The sequence below is a fragment of the Bufo bufo genome, chromosome 5 (assembly GCF_905171765.1).
Source record: "Bufo bufo chromosome 5, aBufBuf1.1, whole genome shotgun sequence".
Classification (NCBI taxonomy): Eukaryota; Metazoa; Chordata; class Amphibia; order Anura; family Bufonidae; genus Bufo; species Bufo bufo.
In genome coordinates this window covers 425,682,671-425,710,203 of record NC_053393.1, presented here as the reverse complement: position 1 = coordinate 425,710,203, position 27,533 = coordinate 425,682,671, and the positions used below count along the sequence as shown (strand labels likewise).

General features: G+C 45.7%; 1 protein-coding gene across 1 annotated transcript in view; it reads left to right on the top strand.

Moving 5' to 3' along the window:
- Positions 1–27,533, top strand: part of TCAIM (T cell activation inhibitor, mitochondrial) — a 62,040-nt gene that overhangs the window by 21,169 nt on the left and 13,338 nt on the right. Inside the window, exons 7-10 of the mRNA XM_040433396.1 lie at positions 666–763; positions 1,709–1,800; positions 4,166–4,398; positions 17,510–17,641. Coding sequence (XP_040289330.1) covers positions 666–763; positions 1,709–1,800; positions 4,166–4,398; positions 17,510–17,641 — 555 coding nt within the window. The remainder of the gene's footprint in view (positions 1–665; positions 764–1,708; positions 1,801–4,165; positions 4,399–17,509; positions 17,642–27,533) is intronic.

Below are 27,533 nucleotides of genomic sequence, written 5' to 3'. Positions count from 1 at the left end.
TACGGCACTAAAAACCACGTAAGTCAATGGTGACAGATCCAGTTTGTTCCCTGAAAAAACTAATCCGTCACCAATGTATTTAGTGACGGGTCCGCTTTGTTCCCTTTTGATTTAACACATCCTAACAGAACGGATGCATACTAATGTGTAAATCAAAACGGAACCTCTGCTGGATCTCAAATCCGGAAACAAAACTGCAGATATGAAACTAGCCTAAGAATTGGCGTAGGGACTGGTAGAGGACTTTATTTTCTCGAGCCAAGTTTTTCAGTAATAAGAACTGTGTTTCACAAATCCTCCCAGAGGGCAAACACTTGCTACACATTCCTAGTCATGTGTGTCTCTGACCTCAAGGGTACAATAAGTAATGCACAGCTAATTTTATGAATGACCATTTCAGGATTTTTAAGTAATTGTTAATATATAACTAAAAAAAAGACCAATGACTAAACTTCAGTTACTCATTTATGTCCTCTTACTTGTATGGCGCCATCATAATCCACAGCACTGTGCAGAGTTATCACTCCCTGACCTAAATCCTAGGTCTAAAACCAGTCTAAATTCCCAGGACCATACACAGAAGCATACACATATACACTAAGGGCAATTTTATAGGATTCCAAATGGACAGGTTTTTAAAAGTCCACTCTTGCCTCATTTTTTAGATGGCAGAGAAGCTGGGGTATAGCTCATCGCTGCGGCCAGCTGCACAGTTTAGGACGTCTTATGAAACATAATTCTGAGTCTCTGAAGATGGCAAAAGGTAAATCCCTCTCCCTTCTGCCTTCTTGTAATATTATCACATTTTCATGCCTTACATATTTTTTCCTACCCATGAAACAATTCTATAAATTCTTCTTTAGACTGTTAATAAAATTCTGGATGTCATAATTCTTTTAATGGGTTTTTGATCTAACGTGTCTAACAACTCCCAGCGCTGTGCAGATAACTAAAACATTTGTTAGAGCATGCCATTTGTTCCCTGGATAGAGGATCGGTGCCACAGATAAAGAAGTTTAAACTGATATGCCATTGAGCGCCAAGTGCACAGTGGGCAGTACCTAGCAGTGGACGTGACTATGCTATCATCTCTAAACTAAGGACTGTTTGTCTCTCTAGCCCATGATTGACATCTTCTTCTGGCGTCTCACAACCCTGCAGTAAAATCTCATGCAGGCTCTGTGTTAACCCCAGACCAGGCATGTGCCATACACTACCTTCTGCCATCCACCATTATCGACCCCTCCCTTCCAGGCTATAGTCCTGCGCCTAACGCCTTTCTAGGTGTACCTCACACGTTGATGGTGCATGTGCAGCACAATGAATTATAGTGGTGGACCCAGAAGGTAATGTACTGTCTGGGGTTTTAGAAGATTTCAGCCTGTAACAAGGGGAAGGAGCAGGGCTTGGTTTAGTGATGATGGCATGGGCACTTGCCATTTTAGGGACTGCCCACTGTGCACTTTGTGATTAATTTGCATACTGCTACAAATTCCTTATTTTGTGGCACTGAACCTCCACCCAGAGAATAAAAGGGTTGCTCTAACAACTGTTTCAATCATCTGCACAGAGCTCAAGAGTAGTCTCTCAAAGGGACAAACACAGGTCTAATACTCCTGTGGTTAAGCACCTATATTTGCTTAAAAAAATAGTCTTCTTTTTATCCTTTAGAAATGTGTTATGTACTAAACTTAGTTTTCCTTCCTAGGACACACAGTCATATTCACAGACCAGACGGGCATGAGTGCAGCTGGACACGTCATGTTGGGGACAATGGACGTTCATCATCACTGGACCAAGGTGATACTGAAAATGATTGCTCCATCTGTTTTGCGACACTTAAAAGAATTGCTGTAGTAAGACTTGTCTGCCTCACAGTAGTATTTACTAGTATAGTGTTAGGCCCCTTTCACACGAGCGAGTATTCCGCGCGGATGCGATGCGGGAGGCTAACGCATTGCACCCGCACTGAATACCGACCCATTCATTTCTATGGGGCTGTGCACACGAGCGGTGATTTTCACGCATCACTTTTGCGTTGCGTGAAAATCGCAGCATGCTCCTCTTTGTGCGTTTTTCACGTAACGCAGGCCCCATAGAAATGAATGGGGTTGCGTGAAAATCGCAAGCAAGTGCGGAAGTGGTGCAATTTTCACGCACGGTTGCTAGGAGACGATCGGGATGGAGACCCGATCATTATTATTTTCCCTTATAACATGGTTATAAGGGAAAATAATAGCATTCTGAATACAGAATGCATAGTAAAACAGCGCTGGAGGGGTTAAAAAAAAATAAAAAATCATTTAACTCACCTTAATCCACTTGAACGCGTAGCCCGGCATCTCCTTCTGTCCCCTTTACTGACTAGGACCTGTGGTGAGCATTAATTATAGTTCAAGGACCTGGGATGACGTCACTCCGGTCATCACATGGTACGTCACATGATCTTTTACCATGGTGATTCACCATGGTAAAAGATCATGTGACGTACCATGTGATGACCGGAGTGACGTCATCACAGGTCCTTGAACTATAGTTAATGCTCACCACCGGTCCTATACAGTAAAAGAGACAGACGGAGATGCCGGGCTACGCGATCAAGTGGATTAAGGTGAGTTAAATGTTTTTGTTTTGTTTTTTAACCCCTCCAGCGCTGTTTTACTATGCATTCTGTATTCAGAATGCTATTATTTTCCCTTATAACCATGTTATAAGGGAAAATAATACTATTTACAGAACACCGATCCCAAGCCCGAACTTCTGTGAAGAAGTTCGGGTTTGGGTACCAAACACGCGCGATTACAATGTTTTGGGTACCAAAAACGCATTACAGTGTTTTGCACTCGCGCGGAAAAATCGCGGGTGTTCCCGCAACGCACCCGCACATTTTCCCGCAACGCCCGTGTGAAAGAGGCCTTAGTCTTACAGCATCATACAAGATCCAAGTTGTATGCCGCATTAATATGGTATAAATAAAAATCTATGGGCCCAATACTAGGTGTTCAAATTTATACAGATGCTTTTTTTCCCATGGATAAAAAAAAAAAAAAAGTTCAATGAAGTGCCATATTACAGAGGTAATGAGGGGAGAATAGAGCCTATGGCACTGGTGTCAGTAAGGAGGCAATAGAGCTGACAGATCCTCTGTAAATAAATCATGTTGAAATGAATGGTCCTGAGCTAGAAAAAGCTGCCACTACATTTCCACCGTACAGTCGGGCAGTGAAAATGATTGCTTTGTCCAAACCTTTTGATCAGACCTGTGCTGCATGCTCCTTGTATTTCTGTGTATGCCAACACTGATCTAAGCAGCCTGACTGCCTCATCCACCCCTGTGTGTTCTGATATAGTCCCCAAATAATCAGTTTAATGGCTCTACCTTCCTGTGCAGGATGAAAGGAAAACTGCTTCACATAGCTTTAGAGAAAATCAGTCTGGCAAGTGGAGAACGGCTGCATGTGATCTGCTGCTGAAATCTTTTAGTGCTTGATTTATAAGCATATTGTGGGCTGGAGCTTAGTTTTATGGCATACAGGAGACTTCAGCAATCAGGTTCCGTCTGTGCTCATACATTTAGTAGTCATGTCTTCCTCTTCTGCGTAGACAGTTATGGTTTCATTTCATGGATGCCTTGGAAAAATAATGTTTGTTCATAAGAAAATTCTTGAAGTGGATTGTTTGCCTGTGTACCTGCTACAGGCACTGCTCATTGGATTCATCGACATAAGTCTCTTCTCTTGGGAAATGATCAATTTGGTTAGATAACTAGAATGACGGTTCCTGAAAGCGTCATAAAAATTGACATCTGTTTCTAAGCAATGTATTGTCTGAAGTTCCTGAACCAGAAGAAGCATCTCATACATTACTGACTTGCACGCGTTTTTATGCGAAGTTCATTTGAATGGGAGCTGAGATGCAGTCCGCAGATACGGCTATTACATGTTAAGTGGAGACTTCTGCTTCCAATTCTGTCCACTGTTTAGTCCCCGGCGCCAACGGCTCCCAAAAACATCTGATCGGTGGGAGTGCCAGATGTTGGACCTCCACCGCCATTATCACAGATTATTACTATTATTATATATTTATATTATTATAAAATGTTTATTACCTTTCACTGTGCAGGATTTTCAAATAACATTTTTTTTTACTTTTTTTTTTTATCAAGCTTTTTGAAAGGTTACCCAGCTTCTGTGTACTTCAAGGAAAGTTGCTGCAGCTACAGGATAGGATAAGCCATCTCCTTGGGGGCATTGAAATAGTGCACATTGAGGAACTGCAGCCATTGTTGACAATGGAGGAGCATTACTCTGTCCTTCATGCATTCTGCAAAAAGCTGCTAAACCGGAGAGTACCCATTCACCCACGCAGTTTACGTGGACTGCAGATGACGCTGGAATAGTAAGTGATGGAGGATGTAATATGTCGTTTATTTTTACATTTATTTTCTCTGTTTCTTGCACGTCTCTGTTACTGATGGGGAAGACAAGCCCCTACCAAACAAACAAGACAGACAACATAATGGGGCCCAATATGAGTCCCCAAAGGATAGGTCACTCGTGCAGAGCTGGCCCACAATAAACACAAAAAATAGATCTTTGGCCAATGCCGTAGATCTTAATTATGCCATACGGCACGATGCAGGATAGATCTTACCGGTATGCCAATCAGGACAGTTATAGTCCAAAAGACAGGAGGTGGAGGAGCTTCTTGTGTTCTGAAGAGCGTCCTCTTGTTGGTGACAACTGGGTTCCAAGGGGCTGCAGGGAAAGTCTATCCCTGTTTATGCCCTACTTGGCCTGTAGATCCCTATGGTGTCAACCTAACACGAGGTCCTGTCCCCGCAAGGGGTGGCCACGTCCGGAACCTAACCCTATTACGTCACCCTAGATAGCCCTAAAGGAGCAATGAGCTGGTCCTGATGGTAATGGGGGTAACCAGGGTGGGAGGGAAGAAATGGGTGTGGATGATATATATATCGGAGTCCCTACGAGTTTCGTTATCTCAGGAATATATCAAAAATATGGAAGATACCTCCACTTTATTAAAGAAGGGAGACCCCTTAACTCTTCAGGGGACAGGGGTCATAAGTGGAGGATATTGTCTCCACTCCTATCACCGTGTAGTCATATGTCTAGATCAAAGGGAGGGGACGGGCCTGTGGGTTATACAGGCCTAACTAGGCCGGTGTGGTCAAGGTCAGCCCAGGTATCTGTGAATTGCAAAGTGACAGAAAAAAATCTGTTCAAGTACTCAGCATGACGAGCATAGTGAATGTATCATACATTTGGTTAGTTTTACTCACAGTTATACTCGTGGAGTGTGTGTAACATGTACCAAAACAAGCAACGCTCCCAGCCCGATTTGATGATCTAGATGGGAAGGAGGGATGACAAAGGAAAACCCTGTGGGTTGCGCAGACCTGATAGGACTAATGAAGTCCAAATAAGCCCAAATACCTATAGTACAAACAATAAATCAATGATTCAATCTGTACTTAGCAGCAACCCTCATAGAGATGGCATAAAGAAGATTAATTTACTTACAGCTTATGAATATGGGGCGCGTGTAGCGAATCCCATACAGAGCGGCAGTCCAGGTTAACTTGCCGCCTGTGTGTCAGCGTCTGGCGGCGTTACTATGGGCGCCAAACAGTTTAAATGGGAGAGGCGGGCTGGCTGTGCGCCTGCGTGCAGAGTGCGGCCGGCGTCATGTGACTATGCGTATGTCAGATGACGCGGCGGTCCGCCTCCACCCCAGCGCATGCGCAGTCGTCAAAGAAGGCAGCCCGGCTGCCGTACGGTTAAAGTGACGCGAGACCAGGCAAAATAGCCTGGGAGCGTCATACAAGCCTGGCGCGGCATAGGCTGTGAGGTAAGGTTTAGCGGCGGTGGGGGGAGTGGCTTAATAGATGCGGCCGGCTCATACCCCTGCGCCTATGCTCATATGGGTGACAGTGAATCACCGAGAGCATGGGACCTCAAGGAGGGGCATTAAGTGGCAGGTAGCCCCCCTGGACAAAGACAAGGTGTGATTGCCCAATGAAAGCAATTACATGATAGTACAATAAATAACAATAACTCATACAGAGCTGTGGAATATGTTGTCATCTAGATCACCAAAATAGCATATGAGTGGGGTAATAAACATATGCCTGGCTAAAGCAACATATGGATGAGCCCAGATGTGATGTGGTGGCCATTGAGACATCAAGACCATGTAAGCCTCCAAATAATTAAAATCATAAGACGACGTGTATGTCCCATGGTAGAGTTGTGCTATTAGCAATGTATAGCATGATCACAGGGCAAGGTGGCCCCTATTATATGAAGTAAGGTCCTAAAGTATACAGAGATGGCCTCAATCACACCTGGAGCAATACACTGCGTGCAGAATTATTAGGCAAATGAGTATTTTGACCACATCATCCTCTTTATGCATGTTGTCTTACTCCAAGCTGTATAGGCTCGAAAGCCTACTACCAATTAAGCATATTAGGTGATGTGCATCTCTGTAATGAGAAGGGGTGTGGTCTAATGACATCAACACCCTATATCAGGTGTGCATAATTATTAGGCAACTTCCTTTCCTTTGGCAAAATGGGTCAAAAGAAGGACTTGACAGGCTCAGAAAAGTCAAAAATAGTGAGATATCTTGCAGAGGGATGCAGCACTCTTAAAATTGCAAAGCTTCTGAAGCGTGATCAACGAACAATCAAGCGTTTTATTCAAAATAGTCAACAGGGTCGCAAGAAGCGTGTGGAAAAACCAAGGCACAAAATAACTGCCCATGAACTGAGAAAAGTCAAGCGTGCAGCTGCCAAGATGCCATTTGCCACCAGTTTGGCCATATTTCAGAGCTGCAACATCACTGGAGTGCCCAAAAGCACAAGGTGTGCAATACTTAGAGACATGGCCAAGGTAAGAAAGGCTGAAAGACGACCACCACTGAACAAGACACACAAGCTGAAACGTCAAGACTGGGCCAAGAAATATCTCAAGACTGATTTTTCTAAGGTTTTATGGACTGATGAAATGAGAGTGAGTCTTGATGGGCCAGATGGATGGGCCCGTGGCTGGATTGGTAAAGGGCAGAGAGCTCCAGTCCGACTCAGACGCCAGCAAGGTGGAGGTGGAGTACTGGTTTGGGCTGGTATCATCAAAGATGAGCTTGTGGGGCCTTTTCGGGTTGAGGATGGAGTCAAGCTCAACTCCCAGTCCTACTGCCAGTTTCTGGAAGACACCTTCTTCAAGCAGTGGTACAGGAAGAAGTCTGCATCCTTCAAGAAAAACATGATTTTCATGCAGGACAATGCTCCATCACACGCGTCCAAGTACTCCACAGCGTGGCTGGCAAGAAAGGGTATAAAAGAAGAAAATCTAATGACATGGCCTCCTTGTTCACCTGATCTGAACCCCATTGAGAACCTGTGGTCCATCATCAAATGTGAGATTTACAAGGAGGGAAAACAGTACACCTCTCTGAACAGTGTCTGGGAGGCTGTGGTTGCTGCTGCACGCAATGTTGATGGTGAACAGATCAAAACACTGACAGAATCCATAGATGGCAGGCTTTTGAGTGTCCTTGCAAAGAAAGGTGGCTATATTGGTCACTGATTTGTTTTTGTTTTGTTTTTGAATGTCAGAAATGTATATTTGTGAATGTTGAGATGTTATATTGGTTTCACTGGTAAAAATAAATAATTAAAATGGGTATATATTTGTTTTTTGTTAAGTTGCCTAATAATTATGCACAGTAATAGTCACCTGCACACACAGATATCCCCCTAAAATAGCTAAAACTAAAAACAAACTAAAAACTACTTCCAAAAATATTCAGCTTTGATATTAATGAGTTTTTTGGGTTCATTGAGAACATGGTTGTTGTTCAATAATAAAATTAATCCTCAAAAATACAACTTGCCTAATAATTCTGCACTCCCTGTATAAAAGTAGTACAGATGGTAGAAGTCAGAAGACACAACGCGGTCCAACATACGTATTACTTGCAAGTGCTGAGTGGACCATTATGTATGAACTGGGGAATTTCTCACAAGAAACAACCGAATTGTAACTGGTCATTAAGACCAAGGGGGTTGGTGGTCTTCAATCGGAAGATCCACCAACACTCCCTCTGGAGAATCCTCTTGTCCCAGTCCCCTCCGCGTGGTGGCTTCCTAACCACCTCCAGTCCCATAAAACTGATCCCTGATGAGCGTCCATCATGGGCAGCATGGATGTGTCTGGCCACTGGGGTGTCTCTTTTATTGCGTATGTCGCCCAGATGCTCGCCCATGCGTACCCGTAGCTCCCTACGGGTCTTGCCGACATATCTAATGCCGCACTCGCAGGTGAGGAGGTAAACCACGCCTGCGGTGCGGCAATTGATGAAATCTCGTATGTGATGGTCGGGATCCGCAGGGCCAACTGCGACAACTTTGCCCTGGGTAACATATTTACAAAAACTGCATCTGCCGCATTTGAAACAGCCATTCACTGGTTGATCCAGCCAAGTCCTCTTTTTTGGAGGATTGTAGTGGCTGTGTACGAATTGATCCCTCAAATTGGTCCCTCTCCTGTAAGTCACTGATGGATAAGGACTTATAACAGTAGTCAGATCTGGATCCATCAGGAGAGTGTCCCAATTACGTGCTAGGATCTCCTTAATCTGTCTAGCCGCCGAATCGAATGTACCAATAATGCGTAATTTATTTGGTTGTGGGCCAGTTTTGGGACCACCCTTGGGATGTAGGAGTGTGGTACGTGTCTCCTGCCTGGCCCTTTGATATGCCTTTCTTAGTGTATTGTCCGGATAACCCCGTGCCAGGAAACGCTGTCTGAGCTCATTTGCCTGCCGTAAAAATTCATTGGGATCCGAACAATTGCGCCTGAGTCTCAGATATTGACCCACAGGGATCCCACGTTTCAATGGGACAGGATGACAACTGTCCCACCGAAGGAGTGAATTTGTGGATGTCTCCTTGCGGAAGATAGTGGTCTGTAGACCTCCCGTGGTGTCTCTTGAGATACAGATGTCCAAAAAGGGCAGGTTATTATGTACAATCACCGAAGTGAATCGGAGATTGATAGTGTTGATGTTAAGCTCATCCACCAACCTCTTGAACTCGTCCTCTGACCCGCTCCACAGGATGAAAATATCATCTATGAAGCGGGCCCAGAGGACGATGTACTCCATATACCAATTAGGTGTGTCACCAAAGACTGTGGTCTCTTCCCACCAGCCCAGGAGAGAGTTAGCGTAAGACGGTGCCCCTGAGCTGGTGGTATATACGACCGTCGAAGAGAAAGCAGTTGCTGGTCAAAACAAAGCTCAAGAGTTGTAGAACCAATTCGTTATGAGCAGCAAACTGAAGTCCCCTCGCTTTCAGGAAGTATGCTGTGGCAGCCAGGCCTTTGTCATGGGGGATTGAGGAGTACAATGCCTCGACGTCAATCGACCCTAGGAACCAATTGGGTTCAAGATTAATATTCTCCAGCTTAATGACCAGTTACAATTCGGTTGTTTCTTGTGAGAAATTCCCCGGTTCATACATAATGGTCCACTCAGCACTTGCAAGTAATACGTATGTTGGACCGCGTTGTGTCTTCTGACTTCTACCATCTGTACTACTTTTATATTGCTCCAGGTGTGATTGAGGCCATCTCTGTATACTTTAGGAACTTACTTCATATAATAGGGGCCACCTTGCCCTGTGATCATGCTATACATTGCTAATAGCACGACTCTACCATGGGACATACACGTCGTCTTATGATTTTAATTATTTGGAGGCTTACATGGTCTTGATGTCTCAATGGCCACCACATCACATCTGGGCTCATCCATATGTTGCTTTAGCCAGGCATATGTTTATTACCCCATTCATATGCTATTTTGGCGACCTAGATGACAACATATTCCACAGCTCTGTATGAGTTATTGTTATTTATTGTACTATCATGTAATTGCTTTCATTGGGCAATCACACCTTGTCTTTGTCCAGGGGGGCTACCTGCCACTTAATGCCCCTCCTTGAGGTCCCATGCTCTCGGTGATTCACTGTCACCCATATGAGCTTAGGCGCAGGGGTATGAGCCGGCCGCATCTATTAAGCCACTCCCCCCACCGCCGCTAAACCTTACCTCACAGCCTATGCCGCGCCAGGCTTGTATGACGCTTCCAGGCTATTTTGCCTGGTCTCGCGTCACTTTAACCGCACGGCGGCCGGGCTGCCTTCTTTGACGACTGCGCATGCGCTGGGGTGGAGGCGGACCGCCGCGTCATCTGACATACGCATAGTCACATGACGCCGGCCGCACTCCGCACGCAGGCGCACAGCCAGCCCGCCTCTCCCATTTAAACTGTTTGGCGCCCATAGTAACGCCGCCAGACGCTGACACACAGGCGGCCTGCTCTGTATGGGATTCGCTACACGCGCCCCATATTCATAAGCTGTAAGTAAATGAATCTTCTTTATGCCATCTCTATGAGGGTTGCTGCTAAGTACAGATTGAATCATTGATTTATTGTTTGTACTATAGGTATTTGGGCTTATTTGGACTTCATTAGTCCTATCAGGTCTGCGCAACCCACAGAATTTTCCTTTGTCATCCCTCCTTCCCATCTAGATCATCAAATCGGGCTGGGAGCGTTGCTTGTTTTGGTACATGTTACACACGCTCCACGAGTATAACTGTGAGTAAAACTAACCAAATGTATGATACATTCACTATGCTCGTCATGCTGAGTACTTGAACAGATTTTTTTCTGTCACTTTGCAATTCACAGATACCTGGGCTGACCTTGACCACACCGGCCTAGTTAGGCCTGTATAACCCACAGGCCCGTCCCCTCCCTTTGATCTAGACATATGACTACACGGTGATAGGAGTGGAGACAATATCCTCCACTTATGACCCCTGTCCCCTGAAGAGTTAAGGGGTCTCCCTTCTTTAATAAAGTGGAGGTATCTTCCATATTTTTGATATATTCCCGAGATAACGAAACGCGTAGGGACTCCGATATATATATCATCCACACCCATTTCTTCCCTCCCACCCTGGTTACCCCCATTACCATCAGGACCAGCTCATTGCTCCTTTAGGGCTATCTAGGGTGACGTAATAGGGTTAGGTTCTGGACGTGGCCACCCCTTGCGGGGACAGGACCTCGTGTTAGGTTGACACCATAGGGATCTACAGGCCAAGTAGGGCATAAACAGGGATAGACTTTCCCTGCAGCCCCTTGGAACCCAGTTGTCACCAACAAGAGGACGCTCTTCAGAACACAAGAAGCTCCTCCACCTCCTGTCTTTTGGACTATAACTGTCCTGATTGGCATACCGGTAAGATCTATCCTGCATCGTGCCGTATGGCATAATTAAGATCTACGGCATTGGCCAAAGATCTATTTTTTGTGTTTATTGTGGGCCAGCTCTGCACGAGTGACCTATCCTTTGGGGACTCATATTGGGCCCCATTATGTTGTCTGTCTTGTTTGTTTGGTAGGGGCTTGTCTTCCCCATCAGGGATCTTAATTAATTCTAATAAACCTTAGTTTTTATATCACGTTACTGCCCCTTTTTTCTCCTTCATATTCTCTGTCTCAGAGCAGTACATTACGGAGAGTGCCCCGGCACTTTCTCCCCCCAGGGACCACTTATTTTTTCGTTACGTCTCTGTTACTGAATGCAGGAAAGAGAGGAGAACAGGACCATAGTAAACTTACTGTTAGAGCTAATCGCTGGCAGTCCTGTTCTCCTCTCACTTCCCTGAATAGAGAAAAAGGCGCAGAACTGCCATCACGGTTCGGTAGCAGTTCTGCTCCCAGTCACATAGGCAGGGAACACAGGCACAGATCATAGTAAGATAAGAGGTAAACTGAGAATGTTCTACGTTCAGTAGATGCTTAAGACGGACTCATCTTAGCAATGCTCAGTTAGTCTTCCTTTACAGCATGTTTCTCGCCCATATTCATTGGGGGACACAGGAACCGTGGGTATAGCTATGTTCTCTAGGAGGCGTTGACACTAGATAAAGCTGTTAGCTCCTCCCCTGGCAGCTATACCCCCTCCAGCCTGGAGAGAGAGCTTCCGTTTTTTCTAGTGTCAATAGGAGGCAAGACCTCCCTTTTTTCCTCTTTTTCAGGTGGCAAACAGTGGTCGCCTAGCCTCCCTGTTCTCCCGGGGGAGCACGCCAGCGTTGGCCCGCCACGCTGCCTCCTCCCCCACAAGAAGACAAGGGGACCAGGGCAGCCTTGCTCCCCTGCATCCCGCCAGCTGAAAGGTCACCCATCCAAGTCTCTCTTCCAGCTTCCTGCCACTATGGTGCCAGTAGTTGAAGGGGTGACCCTGCTGGAGAAGAGGAAGGGTTAAGATGGCGGCTGGACAGATAAGTGATGCCTGCTCCAGGCCGTCGTGTCGTTTCCAAGGCTTGGGATCATCCAGACATGCGTTTTTCCGCCCCAAAATAGCTGGTCATCCTAAATTCTTTCACAGCGGATTGCGTTTCCACATGTACATCCCCTCCTAAGGTGGACCCACCAGTGACACGGCTAGCCAAAAATACGGCTATTCCTTTAGCCGATGGATCCTCCCTTCAGTCCGCAGAAGTTCGTCGGATGGAATCTTTGACGAAGTCCCTCTTTGCAGCTACGGGGTCAGCCCTTAGGCCCGTGTTCGCCTCCGCGTGGGTGGCAAAGGCGATCTCTGAGTGGGGCAGTCAGCTGGACCTGGACTTGGTATCCGAGGTCCCTGCTCAGGATCTCCGATCCTTGGCGCAGCTTATCATCCAGGCGGGGAAGTTCCTCTGCGAGGCGTCCTTGGACGCTGGCGCCCTCATCACGCACTCTTCGGCGCTTGCGGTCACCTTACACCGCGAGCTTTGGCTGAAGGTGTGGGCAGCGGAAGCGACTTCCAAGCGTTCTTTAGTCGGACTCCCCTTTGCCGACACCCGTCTCTTTGGTTGTCGGCTAAGCAGTCCTCAGCCTGAAGGTGTGCCCCCACCCAACAGGGTGGGGGGCCGCCTCCTCCTCTTCCAGGACGTCTAGCGGGCCCACGTTGTATCCTCGGGATACGTGATCGAGTTCCTGTCTCTTGCCCCAGACAGTTTTTTTCAATCCCCTCCTCCACAGGACCCCGAGGGGACGGCCACCTTCTCCCAGGCCATTCAATCTCTCCTGGACCAGGGAATCCCCTCCCCTGTTCCCCCAGCAGAGAGTTTCAAGGAATTCTATTCGAACCTTTTCGTGGTCCCCAAAAAGGAGGGCTCTGTGCGCCCAATCCTGGACCTCAAACTACTGAACAAGTTCCTCCGTCTCCAGCGGTTTCGGATGGAATCCCTTCGTTCCGTAATTGCTTCTCTGGAGCAGGGGGAATTCCTTTCGGCCGTAGATATCCAGGACGCATACCTCCACGTTCCCATCACGCGGAGTCACCAGCGCTTCCTGAGGTTTGCATAAGGAGACTATCATTACCAGTTTGTCGCTCTCCCGTTCGGGCTGGCTTCCTTATGCCTTATCTGGACGAGATCCTCATCAACGCTCCCTCTTTTGCTCAGGCGTTGAGCATCGTACGGATCACGCTGGAAGCCCTTGCACGTTTCGGGTGGCTGGTCAATCTGCAGAAGTCATCTCTGACCCCCTCCAGACAACAGGTCTTTCTGGGTATGCTTCTGGACACGGAAGCGGCACAGGTTCGCCTTCCCCCGGACAAGCGATTGGCCTTACACCGCTCGGTGAGGGTTCTTCTCGACTGCAGACTTCCGTCCATTCGACTCACTCTGCATGAGGACATTAGGGAAGGCGATCCCTTTTGCCCAGTTCCACTCTCGCACGTTCCAGAGAGCAATCCTGTCCTCCTGGGACAAATCTTCCGAGAGCCTGGACTATCCCATCCACATCTCTCCTTAGATGAGGTCGTCCCTTTGTTGGTGGCTGTCGGTTCCAGTTCTGGGAAGGTTTTTCCTTCTGATATCCTGGACGGTTGTTACCACCCACGCCATTCTGCTGGGTTGGGGAGGAGTGTTCCCTCCCAGGACAGTCTGAGGCACATGGTCTCGGTCGGAGTCCAAGCTCCCAATCAATGTCCTGGAGCTCAGGGCGATTCTTCTATCCCTCCGGCATTGGACCCACCTCCTGAAGGGTCGCCCCGTCAGAGTCCAGTCGGACAACGCCGCGGTGGTGGCGTACATCAACCGCCAGTGGGCAACACGCAGCCTCACGGCGATGCAGGAATCTGCCAAGATCTTGCGGTGGGCGGAGGCCCGTGTACTGGCAATTTCAGCAATCTAAATCCCGGGTGTGGAGAACTGGACTGCGGACTTCCTCAGCAGGACCACGATAGATCCGGGCGAGTGGTCCCTCCACCCGGAGGTATTCGAGGCGATCTGTCTACGTTGGGGTCGCCCCCACGTGGACTTGATGGCCTAAAGACTTTATCGGAAACTTCCCACCTTCCTCTCCTGAGCAAGGGATCCGTAAGCTTGCGGCGTGGACGCCCTGATCTCCCCTTGGCAAGGGTTCTCCCTCCTTTACGTGTTTCCCCCCTTCCCCCTTATACCCAGGGTTCTACGGAAAATCAGGATGGAGGGCATTCCGACGATCCTAGTCGCCCCAGATTGGCCCCGTCGCGCGTGGTACGCTGACCTCGTTCTCCTTCTAGGAGACGTTCCTTGGTCACTACCTCTCCCTTCTTTCGCAGGGACCGGTCTTCCATCAGCATTTATGGTCTCTTCGATGACGGGTGGCCATTTGAAACCGCCATTCTAACGCACAGAGGGTATTCGTCGGATGTCATCCGCACTATGATTCAGGCCAGGAAGCCTGCGTCGTCCAGGATCTATTACAGGACCTGGAGGTCCTTCCTGGGTTTCTGTGAAAGCTGAAATATTCCACCACTTTGTTTTTCTCTCCCCACGGTCCTGTCCTTTCTTCAATCAGGGTTGGACCTTGGTCTAGCCCTTAGTTCTCTGAAGGGTCAGGTGTCGGCGCTTTCTATCCTTTTCCAGCGCCCTCTGGCCCCCCTGGGGCCTGGAAGGACCTTTCTTCAGGGAGTGGCACATACGGTTCCTCCATACCGTCCTCCTTTACCATCTTGGGATCTGAATTTAGTCCTCTCAGCGCTCCAGACTTCCCCCTTTGAGCCCTTGCGGGAGACTTCTCTACGGCTCCTGTCTTGGAAGGTAGTTTTCCTTGTAGCTATCACTTCCATCAGACGGGTGTCCGAGTTGGTGGCGCTCTCCTGCAGAGAACCCTTCCTGGTTATTCATAAGGACAAAGTGGTTCTCCGGCCCGTCCCTTCCTTTCTTCCGAAGGTGGTCTCTGACTTCCATATTAACGAGGAAATTGTCGTTTCCTCACTGTGTACATCTCCTTCACACCCTAAGTAAAAGGAGTTACACCATTTGGACGTTGTTAGAGCTCTGAAGATCTATTTAGCAGCCTCCGGTCCCTTCCGCTGTACGGACTCCCTTTTTGTCATTCCAGAGGGTCCTCGCAAGGGATTGGCGGCCTCCAAGGTGGCACGTTGGATTCGGGCTGCAATTGTGGAGGCTTACCTCGCCCGGGGCAGGGTTCCTCCCTTAGGTGTCACGGCTCCCTCCACCACAGCGGTGGGCGCATCTTTGGCTCGGAGGAATTGCACTTCGGCTGCACGGTTGTGTAAATCGGCTACTTGGTCCTCCTTACACACACTCACCAAATTTTACCAGGTGCACACTTATGCATCGGCGGACACTGCCTTGGGCCGCATGGTCTTGCAGGCGGCAGTTTCTTAGATGCCTGCAGGGACACTTGCTTCCATGGGTCTGTGGTTTTTTACCTCCCTGTGGACTGCTTTTGGACGTCCCACGGTTCCTGTGTCCCCCAATGAATATGGGCGAGAAAAGGAGATTTTTGTATAACTTACCAGTAAAATCTCTTTCTCGCACTTCATTGGGGGACACGGCACCCACCTAGTATTGTTATTCAACCACAGTTGTGGCAGTTGCTGCTTTGAACCCCGTTGGGTCTTTTGGCATGTTGGTGTTCCATGTTTTTCCTTTGGTTAGCTTGCTTCTCCTACTGCTTGTGCACAAACTGAAGCTCTCTCTCCAGGCTGGAGGGGGTATAGCTGCCAGGGGAGGAGCTAACAGCTTTATCTAGTGTCAACGCCTTCTAAAGGACATAAAATATTGAATTCTGCAGCACTTCCGAGAAAAAACGTGAGTTTATTCACCAAAGATACAGCAACGTTTCAATCCTCTCAATGGGATCTTTCTCAAGCAATAGTGAGGGACTAGAGGACATAGCTATACCCACGGTTCCTGTGTCCCTTAATGAAGAGCGAGAAAGAGATTTTACTGGTAAGTTATACAAAAATCTCCTTTTTTTCTAGTAAAAATAAACACTTTCCTTAATAAAGTATATTACAAAAATGGTTAAGATCCCTGTCCCTACACAATATTAAAGGGGTTGTGTCACAAAGCATATTCTACAGTTTTTTTTTTCAAACCAGCACCTGGATCTGAACACCTTTATAATTGCATGTCATTAGAATTTTAGTATAGCCAGTGAGCTATTCAATAAAATGTATCTGTATAGCGCCACCTGCTGCTTGTTCTTTTCCTTATTTTTCTGTCTGTCTCACAAAATTGATGAGAGATAACAGTGCATGAACCTGGCCCTGTCAATCAAGAAGAAATTGGAGGGGCTGGCAAAGGAAGCAGGAGGCAAGGGTGCACAGAGTGGCTCGAGCCTGCCCTTAGTGTACTTAACTGCTCATTTACATGTAGATTAAAAGTACTTTTTCTCCAGAATGAAGTAACCGATTACATTTCCAGCTGCTAAATTACAATGTCAGAAGCACATGACTAGTGAAGAAAATCAGGAAATCTAAATGGACAGTACTTCTAGTACTCAAGATGTGAGGGTGTGTGCCCCTAAGACTCCATTCAGACGTCCGTAGTGCATTGCGGATCCGCAATACACGTGGCCGGCACCCCCATAGAAATGCCTATTCTTGTCCGCAATTACAGACAAGAATAGGATATGCTTTTTTTTTTCCAGAGTTGTGGCCAGGAACATTGGGGGCGCGCGTTCCGGAAATGCGGATGCGGACCGCACACTGTGTGCGTGCTGTCCGCATCTCTTCCGGCCCTATAGAGAATGAATTGGTCCGCACACGTTCCGCATAATTGCGGAACAGATGCGGACCGATTCTACGGACGTGTGAATGGACCCTCAACTCACCCCTAAACTCACTCCAACTCACCCCTAAAGATGGAAAATCGAAAACAAAGTATAGAGGCGGCACTCCAAATATCTTGTATAAGGTGGTTCTCCTTTAATCCAGATGCAATGTTTCGGTTGTCATTGTCTTTATCAAGCTTGATATAGGCTATGTCAGCTAAAACGTTTCATCTAGAATAAAGGAGAATCACTTTATACAAGATATTTGGAGCACCGCCTTACTTAGTAGTGAAGACGTTCTGGATGCTGTTCTAAAACATATTCTTTTTACTTTCCATAAAAACAGTGATCATTTTGTGCCACGTTTACATGAGATGGGACATTTCATCATACCAACCGTGTGTGACCCTCCATCTCTACAGTGGTTTCTTCTGGCTCATACTCAACAAGCAAGAGAAAAGTTAAAAAGGAAAGAAGAGTAAGTTATGATATTTTATATATAAGTGATTGTTTTTCTTTAACCCCTTCTACCACAGGCCTGTTTTCACCTTCCTGCCCAGGCCATTTTTTGCAAATCTGTGGTAATAACTTTGAACCGCTTTTACTTATTCAAACCATTCTGAGATTGTTTTCTCGTGACACATTGTACTTCATGACAGTGGTAAATTTGAGTAGATATACCGTGTTTTTCACTTTATAAGACACATTTTTTTCTCCCCAAAAGTGGGGGGGAAATTGCAGTGCGTCTTATAAAGCGATGGTGTCATTTTTACATGGCTGACACTGATGTATCGCGGGCCGGTATGCTGCACAAAGCGGCCGGCGATACATCAGTTACAGTTATGCGGGGTGGGAGGAGGGGCTGGAGGCTGGCAACTCGCGGCGGGGCCCGGTGCAGTCACTGGATTACACCAGGCCCCACGCACAGCAGTCTCTTTGTATGTAAAGTCTATTTCTTTAATGCTGAAGCAATCGCTCTCCTTTGATAAACTAGCCAAATCGCCTGAAACAGTACTCACTCTATGAATGCAGCGGTCCGGCCGGCGCGTGACGTCAGTCAGTCGCGCTCCTGCTTCATTAATTGGGAGGAGCGTGACTGACTGAGTGATGTCACGCGCCGGCCGGACCGCTGCATTTATAGTGAATACTGTTTCAGACGATTAGGCTAGTTTATCAAAGGAAAGCGATTGCTTCAGCAGAGTGTAATGGGACACATATTAATAAAGTAATGCTATGAAACATAGGGCCTTGAGGGGGACCAGCATAAGATGCTATATGTGTGTCATACACACATATAGCATCTTATGGTGGTCCCCCTTATGGCCCTATGTGTCACAGCACACATCCCCCATAACAGTGCATCATCCACAGATCCCCATAACAGTGTGTCATCCACAGATCCCCATAACAGTGTGTTAGCCACAGATCCCCATACCAGTGTGTCATCCACAGGTCCCCCATAACAGTGCGTCAGCCACAGGTCCCCCATAACAGTGCGTCAGCCACAGGTCCCCCATAACAGTGCGTCAGCCACAGGTCCCCCATAACCGTGCGTCAGCCACAGGTCCCCCATAACAGTGCGTCAGCCACAGGTCCCCCATAACAGTACTTCAGCCATAGGTCCCCCATAACAGTGCGTCAGCCACAGATCCCCCATAACATTGTCATCCCCAGACCACCATTACTTCAAAATCCACCAAAAGCACACCTTTTGGTTCAAAATATTTTTTTTCTTATTTTACTCCTCAAAAACCTAAGTGCGTCTTATAATCAGGTGCATCTTATAAAGCGAAAAATACGGTATTTCATCTTTATTTATTTAAAAAATCCCAAATTTACCCAAATTTTTCTAAATTTGAATTTATCTACTTTTAAGACAGATAGTAATCTAGAATAATAAAATCCCTGTGTCCGTGTGTGTATCACCAGTTTTGCACTGGGCATGCGTGGTGTCCAATCAGGACACAGCGCTCCACACAACTTTCCCCGCCGTCTGCTCCTCTTTCGACTTAGGAGATGCAGAACGCGCAGCAACCCCCCCCCCCCCCCATCCCCTTTCAGGATGGCAGAGTGTTAGCTATAATGTCCAGCTAACACTCTGCTTGAAACGGCCGTTTAACCCCTCCCATGCCATGGTCCTTAGGGACCGCTGTATGGAGGGGCTAACCATCGGGCTGCTGCTCTGCCCTGGCTAATGCCCCCCCCCCCCCCTTCAAGATGGCAGAGCGCGCAGCACCCTTTCCCCCACACACACACACACACCCTTTCAGGATGGCAGAGCGGCAACGGGCGGAGTGTTAGCTGTAATGTAAGGCTACTTTCAAACTCGCGTTTGGTGCGGATCCATCTTGTATCTGCACAGACGGATCCGCACCAATAATGTAAACGCTTGTAACCGTTCATAACGGATCCGTCTTGACTTACATTGAAAGTCAATAGGGGACGGATCTGTTTTCAATTGCACCATATTGTGTCAGTGAAAAATGGATCTGTCCCCATTGACTTACATTGTAAGTCAAGACGGATCCGTTTGGCTCCGCATCGTCAGGCGGACACCTAAACGCTTCAAGCTGAATTTTAGTGACCGTCTAAAAAAACGGAGACCAAACGCAGCCAAACTGATGCATTCTGAACGGATGCTTATCCATTCAGAATGCATTGGAGCTTAACTGATCCGTTTTGGGACGCTTGTGAGAGCCCTGAAACGGATCTCACAAGCAGACCCAGAAACGCCAGTGTGAAAGTAGCTTAACACTCTGCTTGAAACGGTTTAACCCCTTCCATGCAGTGGTCCCTCCCACCCCCATCGGGCTGCTGCACTGTGGCAGCGTGCCGGTGGTTTCCATGGCAACCGGACGCCTTAACAGGCATCCGGCTTGCCGTGGTATATCTAAGCCTGATCAGGCTTAGTGTGAGTTAAATACACTATGTAGTGTACTGCAGTGTATTGTAAGCCATCAGACCCCCTGGATCTTCAAGAACCAAGTGGGTCTGGGTCCAAAAAATGTAAAAAAAAAAAAGTGAAAAATGTAAAAAATAAATAAATAAATAAAATAAAACCTTCCTATATCTACACATAATTGGTTAAAAATTTAAAAAATAAAAAACACTAAACATGTTTGGTATCGCCGCGTCCGTAAGGACCTGATCTATAAAAGGATCATGTTACTTTTACCGCATGGTGAACACCATAAAAAAAAAGAAAAGAAAAACTATGATGGAATTGCAATTTTGCCCACCGCACTTCCCAAAAAATTGTATAAAAAGTGATCAAAAAGTCATATGTATCCAAAATTAGCACCAATTAAACCGTGAGCTCATCCCACAAAAAATAAGCCCCTACATAAGCCAATCGTCCAAAAAAAATAAAAAATATGGCTTTCAGAAAATGAAGACACAAAAACGATTTTTTTTCAAACATGATTTTATTAAATAAAATAAAGTTAACAAAAATGCACATATTAGGTATCATCATGTCCATAATGACCTGCTCTATAAAAATAGCATGTGATCCAACCCATCTGGTGAACACCATAAAAAAATAAAAATAAAAAATGTGCCAAAAAATCTATTTTTTATCACCTTACATCACAAAAAGTGTAATACCAAGCAATCAAAAAGTCACATGTGCCCCATAATGGTACCAATCAAATCGTCATCTCATCCTGCAAAAAATTAGACCCTACCTAAGACAATCGACCCCAAAAAAATAATCTAAAATACTTTTATTGTGTAAACTAGTATTAAAAAATGCACATATTAGGCATCGCTATGTCCGTAACAATCTGCTCTATAAAAATAGTATGTGATCCAACCCTACTGGTGAACGCCATAAAAAAATAAAATAAAAAATGTGCCAAAAATGCCTTTTTTTTTTTATCACCTTACATCACAAAAAGTGTAATATCAAGGCCAGCAGTCTCAGCCACAGCCACCAGTCAGTGCCAGCAGTCTCAGCCACAGACACCAGTCAGTACCAGCAGTCTCAGCCACAGCCGCCAGTCTCGGCCACCAGTCAGTGTGGTCAAGTTCCCTTGCCATTTATTATAGACTGTTGCTACTAATGTTTATGCACTACTGCTGTAGCGCCCGTTATAGTAACGGGCTTAATGTCTAGTACCTCATAAAATAGTTGTCAACATTCCCCATATGTCTACTTTATGTTCGCATCATTTTGTAAATGTCATCTTATTTTTTTAGGACGTTAGAAGGCTTAAAATTTTAGAAGCAATTTCTCACATTTTCAAGAAAATTTCAAGAACCATTTTTTTAAACACAAGTTCAGTTATAAAGTGATTTTGAGGGGCTTTCGTAATATAAACCACCCATAAATCCATAAATGACCCCAGTTTAGAAACTAAAAACCTCAAATTATTCAAAACTGATGTTACAAACTTTGTTAACCCTTGAGGTGTTCCACCAGAATTAACCCCTTCTACCCCAGGCCAGTTTTCACCTTCCTCCCAAGGCCATTTTTTGCAAATCTGACATGTGTCACTTTATGTGGTAATAACTTTGGAATGCTTTTACTTATCCAAGCCATTCTGAGAATGTTTTCTCGTGACACATTGTACTTCATGACAGTCATAAATTTGAGTCAATATAGTTCACCTTTATTTATGAAAAAATCCCAAATTTACCAAAAATGTTGAAAAATTTGCAATTTTAAAAATTTGTATTTCTCTGCTTTTAAAACAGAAAGTGATACCTCATAAAATATCTATTACTTAACATTCCCCATATGTCTACTTTGTGTTTGCATCATTTAATTTTTGTAAATGTCATTTTATTTTTTGGGGACGTTAGAAGGCTTAGAATTTTAGAAGCAATTCTAAAAGAATTTAAGAAAATTTCCAAAACCCACTTTTTAAGGACCAGTTCACGTCTGAACCCCCCATAAATGACCCCATTGTAGAAACAACACCCCTCAAGTTACTCAAAACTGATTTTACAAACTTTGTTAGGCTACTTTCACACTACCGTTCAGAGCTGGTCCATCTGATGTCTGCTCAGACGGATCCGCTCCTATAATGCAGACGTTTGGATCCGTTCAGAACGGATCCGTCTGCATTATAGTTGAAAAAAAATTCTAAGTGTGAAAGTAGCCTGAACGGATCTGTCCAGACTTTACATTGAAAGTCAATGGGGGACGGATCCGTTTGAAGATTGAGCCATATGGTGTCATCTTCAAACGGATCCATCCCCATTGACTTACATTGTAAGTCTGGACGGATCCGCTTGCCTCCGCACGGCCAGGCGGACACCCGAACGCTGCAAGCAGCATTCAGGTGTCCGCTTGCTGAGCGGAGGCTGAACGCTGCCAGACTGATGCATTCTGAGCGGATCTGCGTCCACTGAGAATGCATTAAGGCAGTACGGATGCGTTCGGGGCCGCTTGTGAGCCCCTTCAAACGGAGCTCACAAGCGGAGCCCCGAACGCTAGTGTGAAAGTAGCCTTAACCCTTTAGGTGTTCCAGAAGAATTAAAGGAAAATGGAGATAAAATGTCTAAATTTCACTTTTTGGGCAGATTTTCCATTTTAATAAAAAAAATTCTCTAACACATCAAGGGTTAACAGCCAAACAAAACTCAACATTTATTACCCTGATTCTGAGGTTTACAGAAACACCCCACATGTGGTCGTAAACTGATGTAAGAGCACATGGCAGGGCGCAGAAGGACTGCCGAATGGTTTTTGGAAGGCAGATTTTGCTGGACTGGTTTTAAGACACCATGTCCCATTTGAAGCCCCCCTGATGCACCCCTACAGTAGAAACTCCCAAAAGTGACCCCATTTTAGAAACTAGGGGATAAGGTGACAGTTTTATTCGTACTATTTTGGGGTACATATGATTTTTAATCGCTCTATATTACGTTTTTTTTGTGAGACAAGGTAACCCAAAAATGGCTGTTTTGGCACTGTTTTTATTTTTTACAACATTCATCTGACAGGTTAGATCACGCGCTATTTTTATAGAGCAGGTTGTTACGGATACGGTGATTGTTTGTTTGTTTCAGTTTTACGTAATAAAGCATTTTTGAAAATAAAATGTTTTCATGTCCCCATTTTCTGAATGCCATTTTATTTTTATTTTAATGCCAATCGTCTTGTGCAGGGGCTCATTTTTTGCAGGAAGAGTTGACGTTTTTATTGGTACCATTTTTGGGTACATATGATTTTTTGATCATTCATTATTACACTTTATGAGGCAAGGTGACCAAAAAAATTGGTTGTTTTGGCACAATTTTTATTTATTTATTTTTACAGCGTTCACCTGGGAGGTTAGGTCATGTGATATTTTTTTTTTTTACTCTTTCAAGTTTTATTAAATTTTTCCATATCATACAAAGTAAATCCAGCAATCATTAAAGATGTCACGTACATAAGTCGATATCAGATATAGCGGTTAACACAGACATCAGTATTAGAAAATTAGGTTATACATAAACACAACAGTAATATAGTAAGTTCACTAGAACCAAAACTTAGCGTAGGTCATCTGCACTATCCAAATGCAAAATATAAGCAGTAATCTAACGTCAATGTACAGATATGTCATGTCAGGGATATCGCTGCATGTTCACCACCTCCCTTGTTGCCAATGAAAATATCTATTACTCACTATAAGGCTTCTGAAAGAATTGTAGAGGCGTACCCAGAGGAGACCCAAATCTCCCATCTCTTAAGCATTTGTAGCCGCTCTATATAGTACTCCGCGTAAATACATTCATGCTGCATATATTGATTCACTAGGGGAATCAGGTCTGCTATCTTAGGTGTAATCGGCTGTTTCCACAGGGTAGCAATTAGTTTCCTGGCTGCTGTTAAAATCCCCATTATGACCGATCTGTGACTGCACGGTAGTTCCCCTATTCCAATGGATAGCACAGCTAAGGCAGGGTTAAGGGGGATCTGAAAACCTGCTTCTGAAGAAAGAAGATTAAAGACTTCCTCCCAAAACGGGTGGATAGTAGTACATGCCCACCACATATGCAATAAGGTACCCTTTATCCCACATGCCCTCCAACAATTCGGGTTGTAAGTAGGGTCTGTATGAGCTATGCAGGCTGGGGGTAAGGTACCACCTAAGCTGGATTTTCCTATTTTGTTCAATGTGGTTAATACATTTGGAGGTAGCTATCATCCAGTGGAAAGCATCCTTCCAATCTTCAATTGTCCAGGAGAGCCCCATCTCCTCCTCCCATTTTTCCATAAAATTCAATTTAGTATCAGAAACTGGACCTAGAGCCTGGTATGAAATCGAGAGTCCTTTCCCCTGACACTTGTGAGTAGTAAAATAATTACTAAAGGGGGTGCGACTGGGCCAATGTGGACTCTGATTTCTTCAACATGTGTCTAATTTGGAGATATTGGTAGAAGCAGGAATTAGATATATCATAAGTCTGGTGTAGGTTTTCAAATGTTTTAATGCTAGAACTGTCATACAATTGTTCTAGATACAGTATGCCAGCCTGTTCCCATTTGCTCAATGAGAGGTCCGGAATTCCGTAGGAGAGTGACACCAGCAGGATCTCAGACCTCACAGGAGAAAATAGTTTCCCTGCCATTAAACAATAACGCCAGGCCCACACTGCGGCTCGCATTGTTAAGAGGGGAGGGGAAAGTCGAGGCGTGCCCAGAGAAAAAGCAGCCAGATATCCTGGCAGAGATCCCCTTTTTCGCAAAGGTGGATTCTAACTCAGTCCATCTCTGCGGTTATACTGGGGCCCACCATTCTTTAATTTGCTCAATGAGGTTTGCCATATAGTATCGAGTCAGATCTGGGACTCCTAGACCTCCGTTTTTTAAGTTGGGGTACAGAGCACGTCGGTCTACTCTAGGGGGTTTATTGCCCCATATAAATTTCATGAGGTCTGCTTGAAGTAAAGACAATATTTTAGAGGGCAAAACAAGAGGTATACATCTAAGTTTATAAAGGATTTTAGGCAATACCATCATTTTGACTACGTTGATACTGGCTATCCAGGACAGAACGTGTTGAGAATATCCAGTATAGTCTGTTAATAATTCTGCTATTAGGGAGATGAAATTATTTGACACCAAGTTGTGTAGCCGGGGCGTTAACGTGATACCTAAGTATGTTATACCATCTGTTGCCCACTGAAACAGAGCCATCTCTAAGAGTGTCCGTTTAAGGGAGTCCCCGATTGCAAAAGGGAGTACATGCGATTTAGTGATATTTAATTTATATAAGGAGGCTTTCGAGTATTCCTGCAGTACTGTTATGACAAGTGGAAGAGAGATTTCCGGCTGTGTGAGCGACAATATAACATAACATCGTCTGCATATAAGCCAATTTTATGCAATATATCTCCTATTTGTATACCGGTAATCCTTGATTCTGCATGGATTTTCTCCGCCAGGGGAAACACCAAGGGCGATAAAGGGCAGCCTTGTCTGGTCCCGTTCGTTATATCGAAACTCTTGGAATAAAAACCTGAAGCCGGGACCCGGCCTGACGGGGATGAATAACGATTTAGGATAGCGTACAGAATAGGCCCGTCGAACCAGAAGCGGGTCAAAACTTCCGTCAAAAACCCCCAGTGCACCCTATCGGAAGCTTTCTCTGCATCTAGAGAGACAAAGATCGTGGGTGCACCAGAGGTTTCTGACAGCTGCAGTAAATCAATCATTTTGCAAGTTCCATCACGACACTGTCGACCCGGGATGAAACCAACCTGGTCTAGGGATATCAGAGCAGGCAGGAGAGGCTGTATTCTTAAGGCCAGTAGTTTTGAAAATAACTTCAAATCATTATTCAATAGAGAAATCGGGCGATAGTTCGACGGGCTATCCTGCGGCTTCCCTGGCTTAGGGATTGTTATAACCGCACTCAACATTTCTTTGGGAATGCTATTGGGGATTAAGAACGCATTAAAGGGTTTCTATCACTTCGTATCACATATTTAGGTGTCAGACACTAGCGATCCGCTAGTGTCTGCTCTAACAAACCATCCTAATATGATAGGTTTTGGGGCAGCCGTTTTGCTAAAATAAGAACTTATATCTATATGCTAATGAGCCTCTAGGTGCTATGGGGGCGTCATTAGCACCTAGAGGCTCCGTCTACCTTCATAAACTGCCGCCGCCCAGCGCGTCCCTCCAGCCCGCTCATCTCCTGCTGAATGCGATCCTCTCCGTGCGCGTCTCTGTTCGGCGCATGCGCAGTGAATGTCTGACCGCTTCCCTGCTCAGACATCTCCACTGCGCCTGTTACTCGGAGCACTATGATGTCATCGGCGCAGGCGCAGTGGAGATGTCTGAGCAGGGAAGCGGTCAGACATTCACTGCGCATGCACCGAACAGAGACGCGCACGGAGAGGATCGCATTCAGCAGGAGATGGGCGGGCTGGAGGGACGCGCTGAGCGGCAGCAGTTTATGAAGGTAGACGGAGCCTCTAGGTGCTAATGACGCCCCCATAGCACCTAGAGGCTCATTAGCATATAGATATAAGTTGTTATTTTAGCAAAACGGCTGCCCCAAAACCTATCATATTAGGCTGGTTTGTTAGAGCAGACACTAGCGGATCGCTAGTGTCTGACACCTAAATATGTGATACGAAGTGATAGAAACCCTTTAAAGAGCCTAGTGAGGTATGGGAGTAATTGCACTCTGAAGGTTTTGTAGTAGTCCCCAGAGAAGCCATCAGGGCCCGGAGCTTTATGTAGTTTTAGAGTCTTTATGGCGGACTCTACCTCTAGTTCCGAAAATGGGATATTAAGTGAGCTCAGATCCTGAGGAGTAACCCTGGGGAGAGATATAGAGTCAAGAAAGTTCGATATAATTTGTGGGGTGGATTGTGGAGTGGTCGTATCAGTTTGTAAGTTATAGAGGGAGCTATAATAGTCCGCAAATGCATCCGCAATGTCAATGGGGTTCTTAATCAACTCACCATTACTTTGCTTCATGGAAGCGATTCGGGAAGAAACCTCCCTACTTTTCAGTCTGCGTGCCAACATAGCTCCAGCCCTATACCCCAGGTGATATAATTTTGCTTTCGAGCGGGTGAGGGCCTTTTCATATTTGCAAAGTAGAAGAGAGCGAAGTTGAAAGCGTAAATCTGTTAACTGGGCAGACAGTGCGGCCGTGGGGGTTGTTTTGTATTGTGTTTCCGCAGCCGTTATCCGGGTTAAAATGTCCAGCATTTGTTTTTCCCTCAGTTTTTTAACTCTAGAAGCAGTCTGTATGAAAAGTCCTCTCATAAAACTTTTATGGGCGCACCACAATGCGGAAATGGCAATATCAGGAGTGTCATTGAGCGTAAAATATTCATCCAGTGCTTTAGAGAATTGACTGTGTCGTTCCTCACTTCTCAACAGAAAAGAGTTAAGACGCCACAGTGGTGGC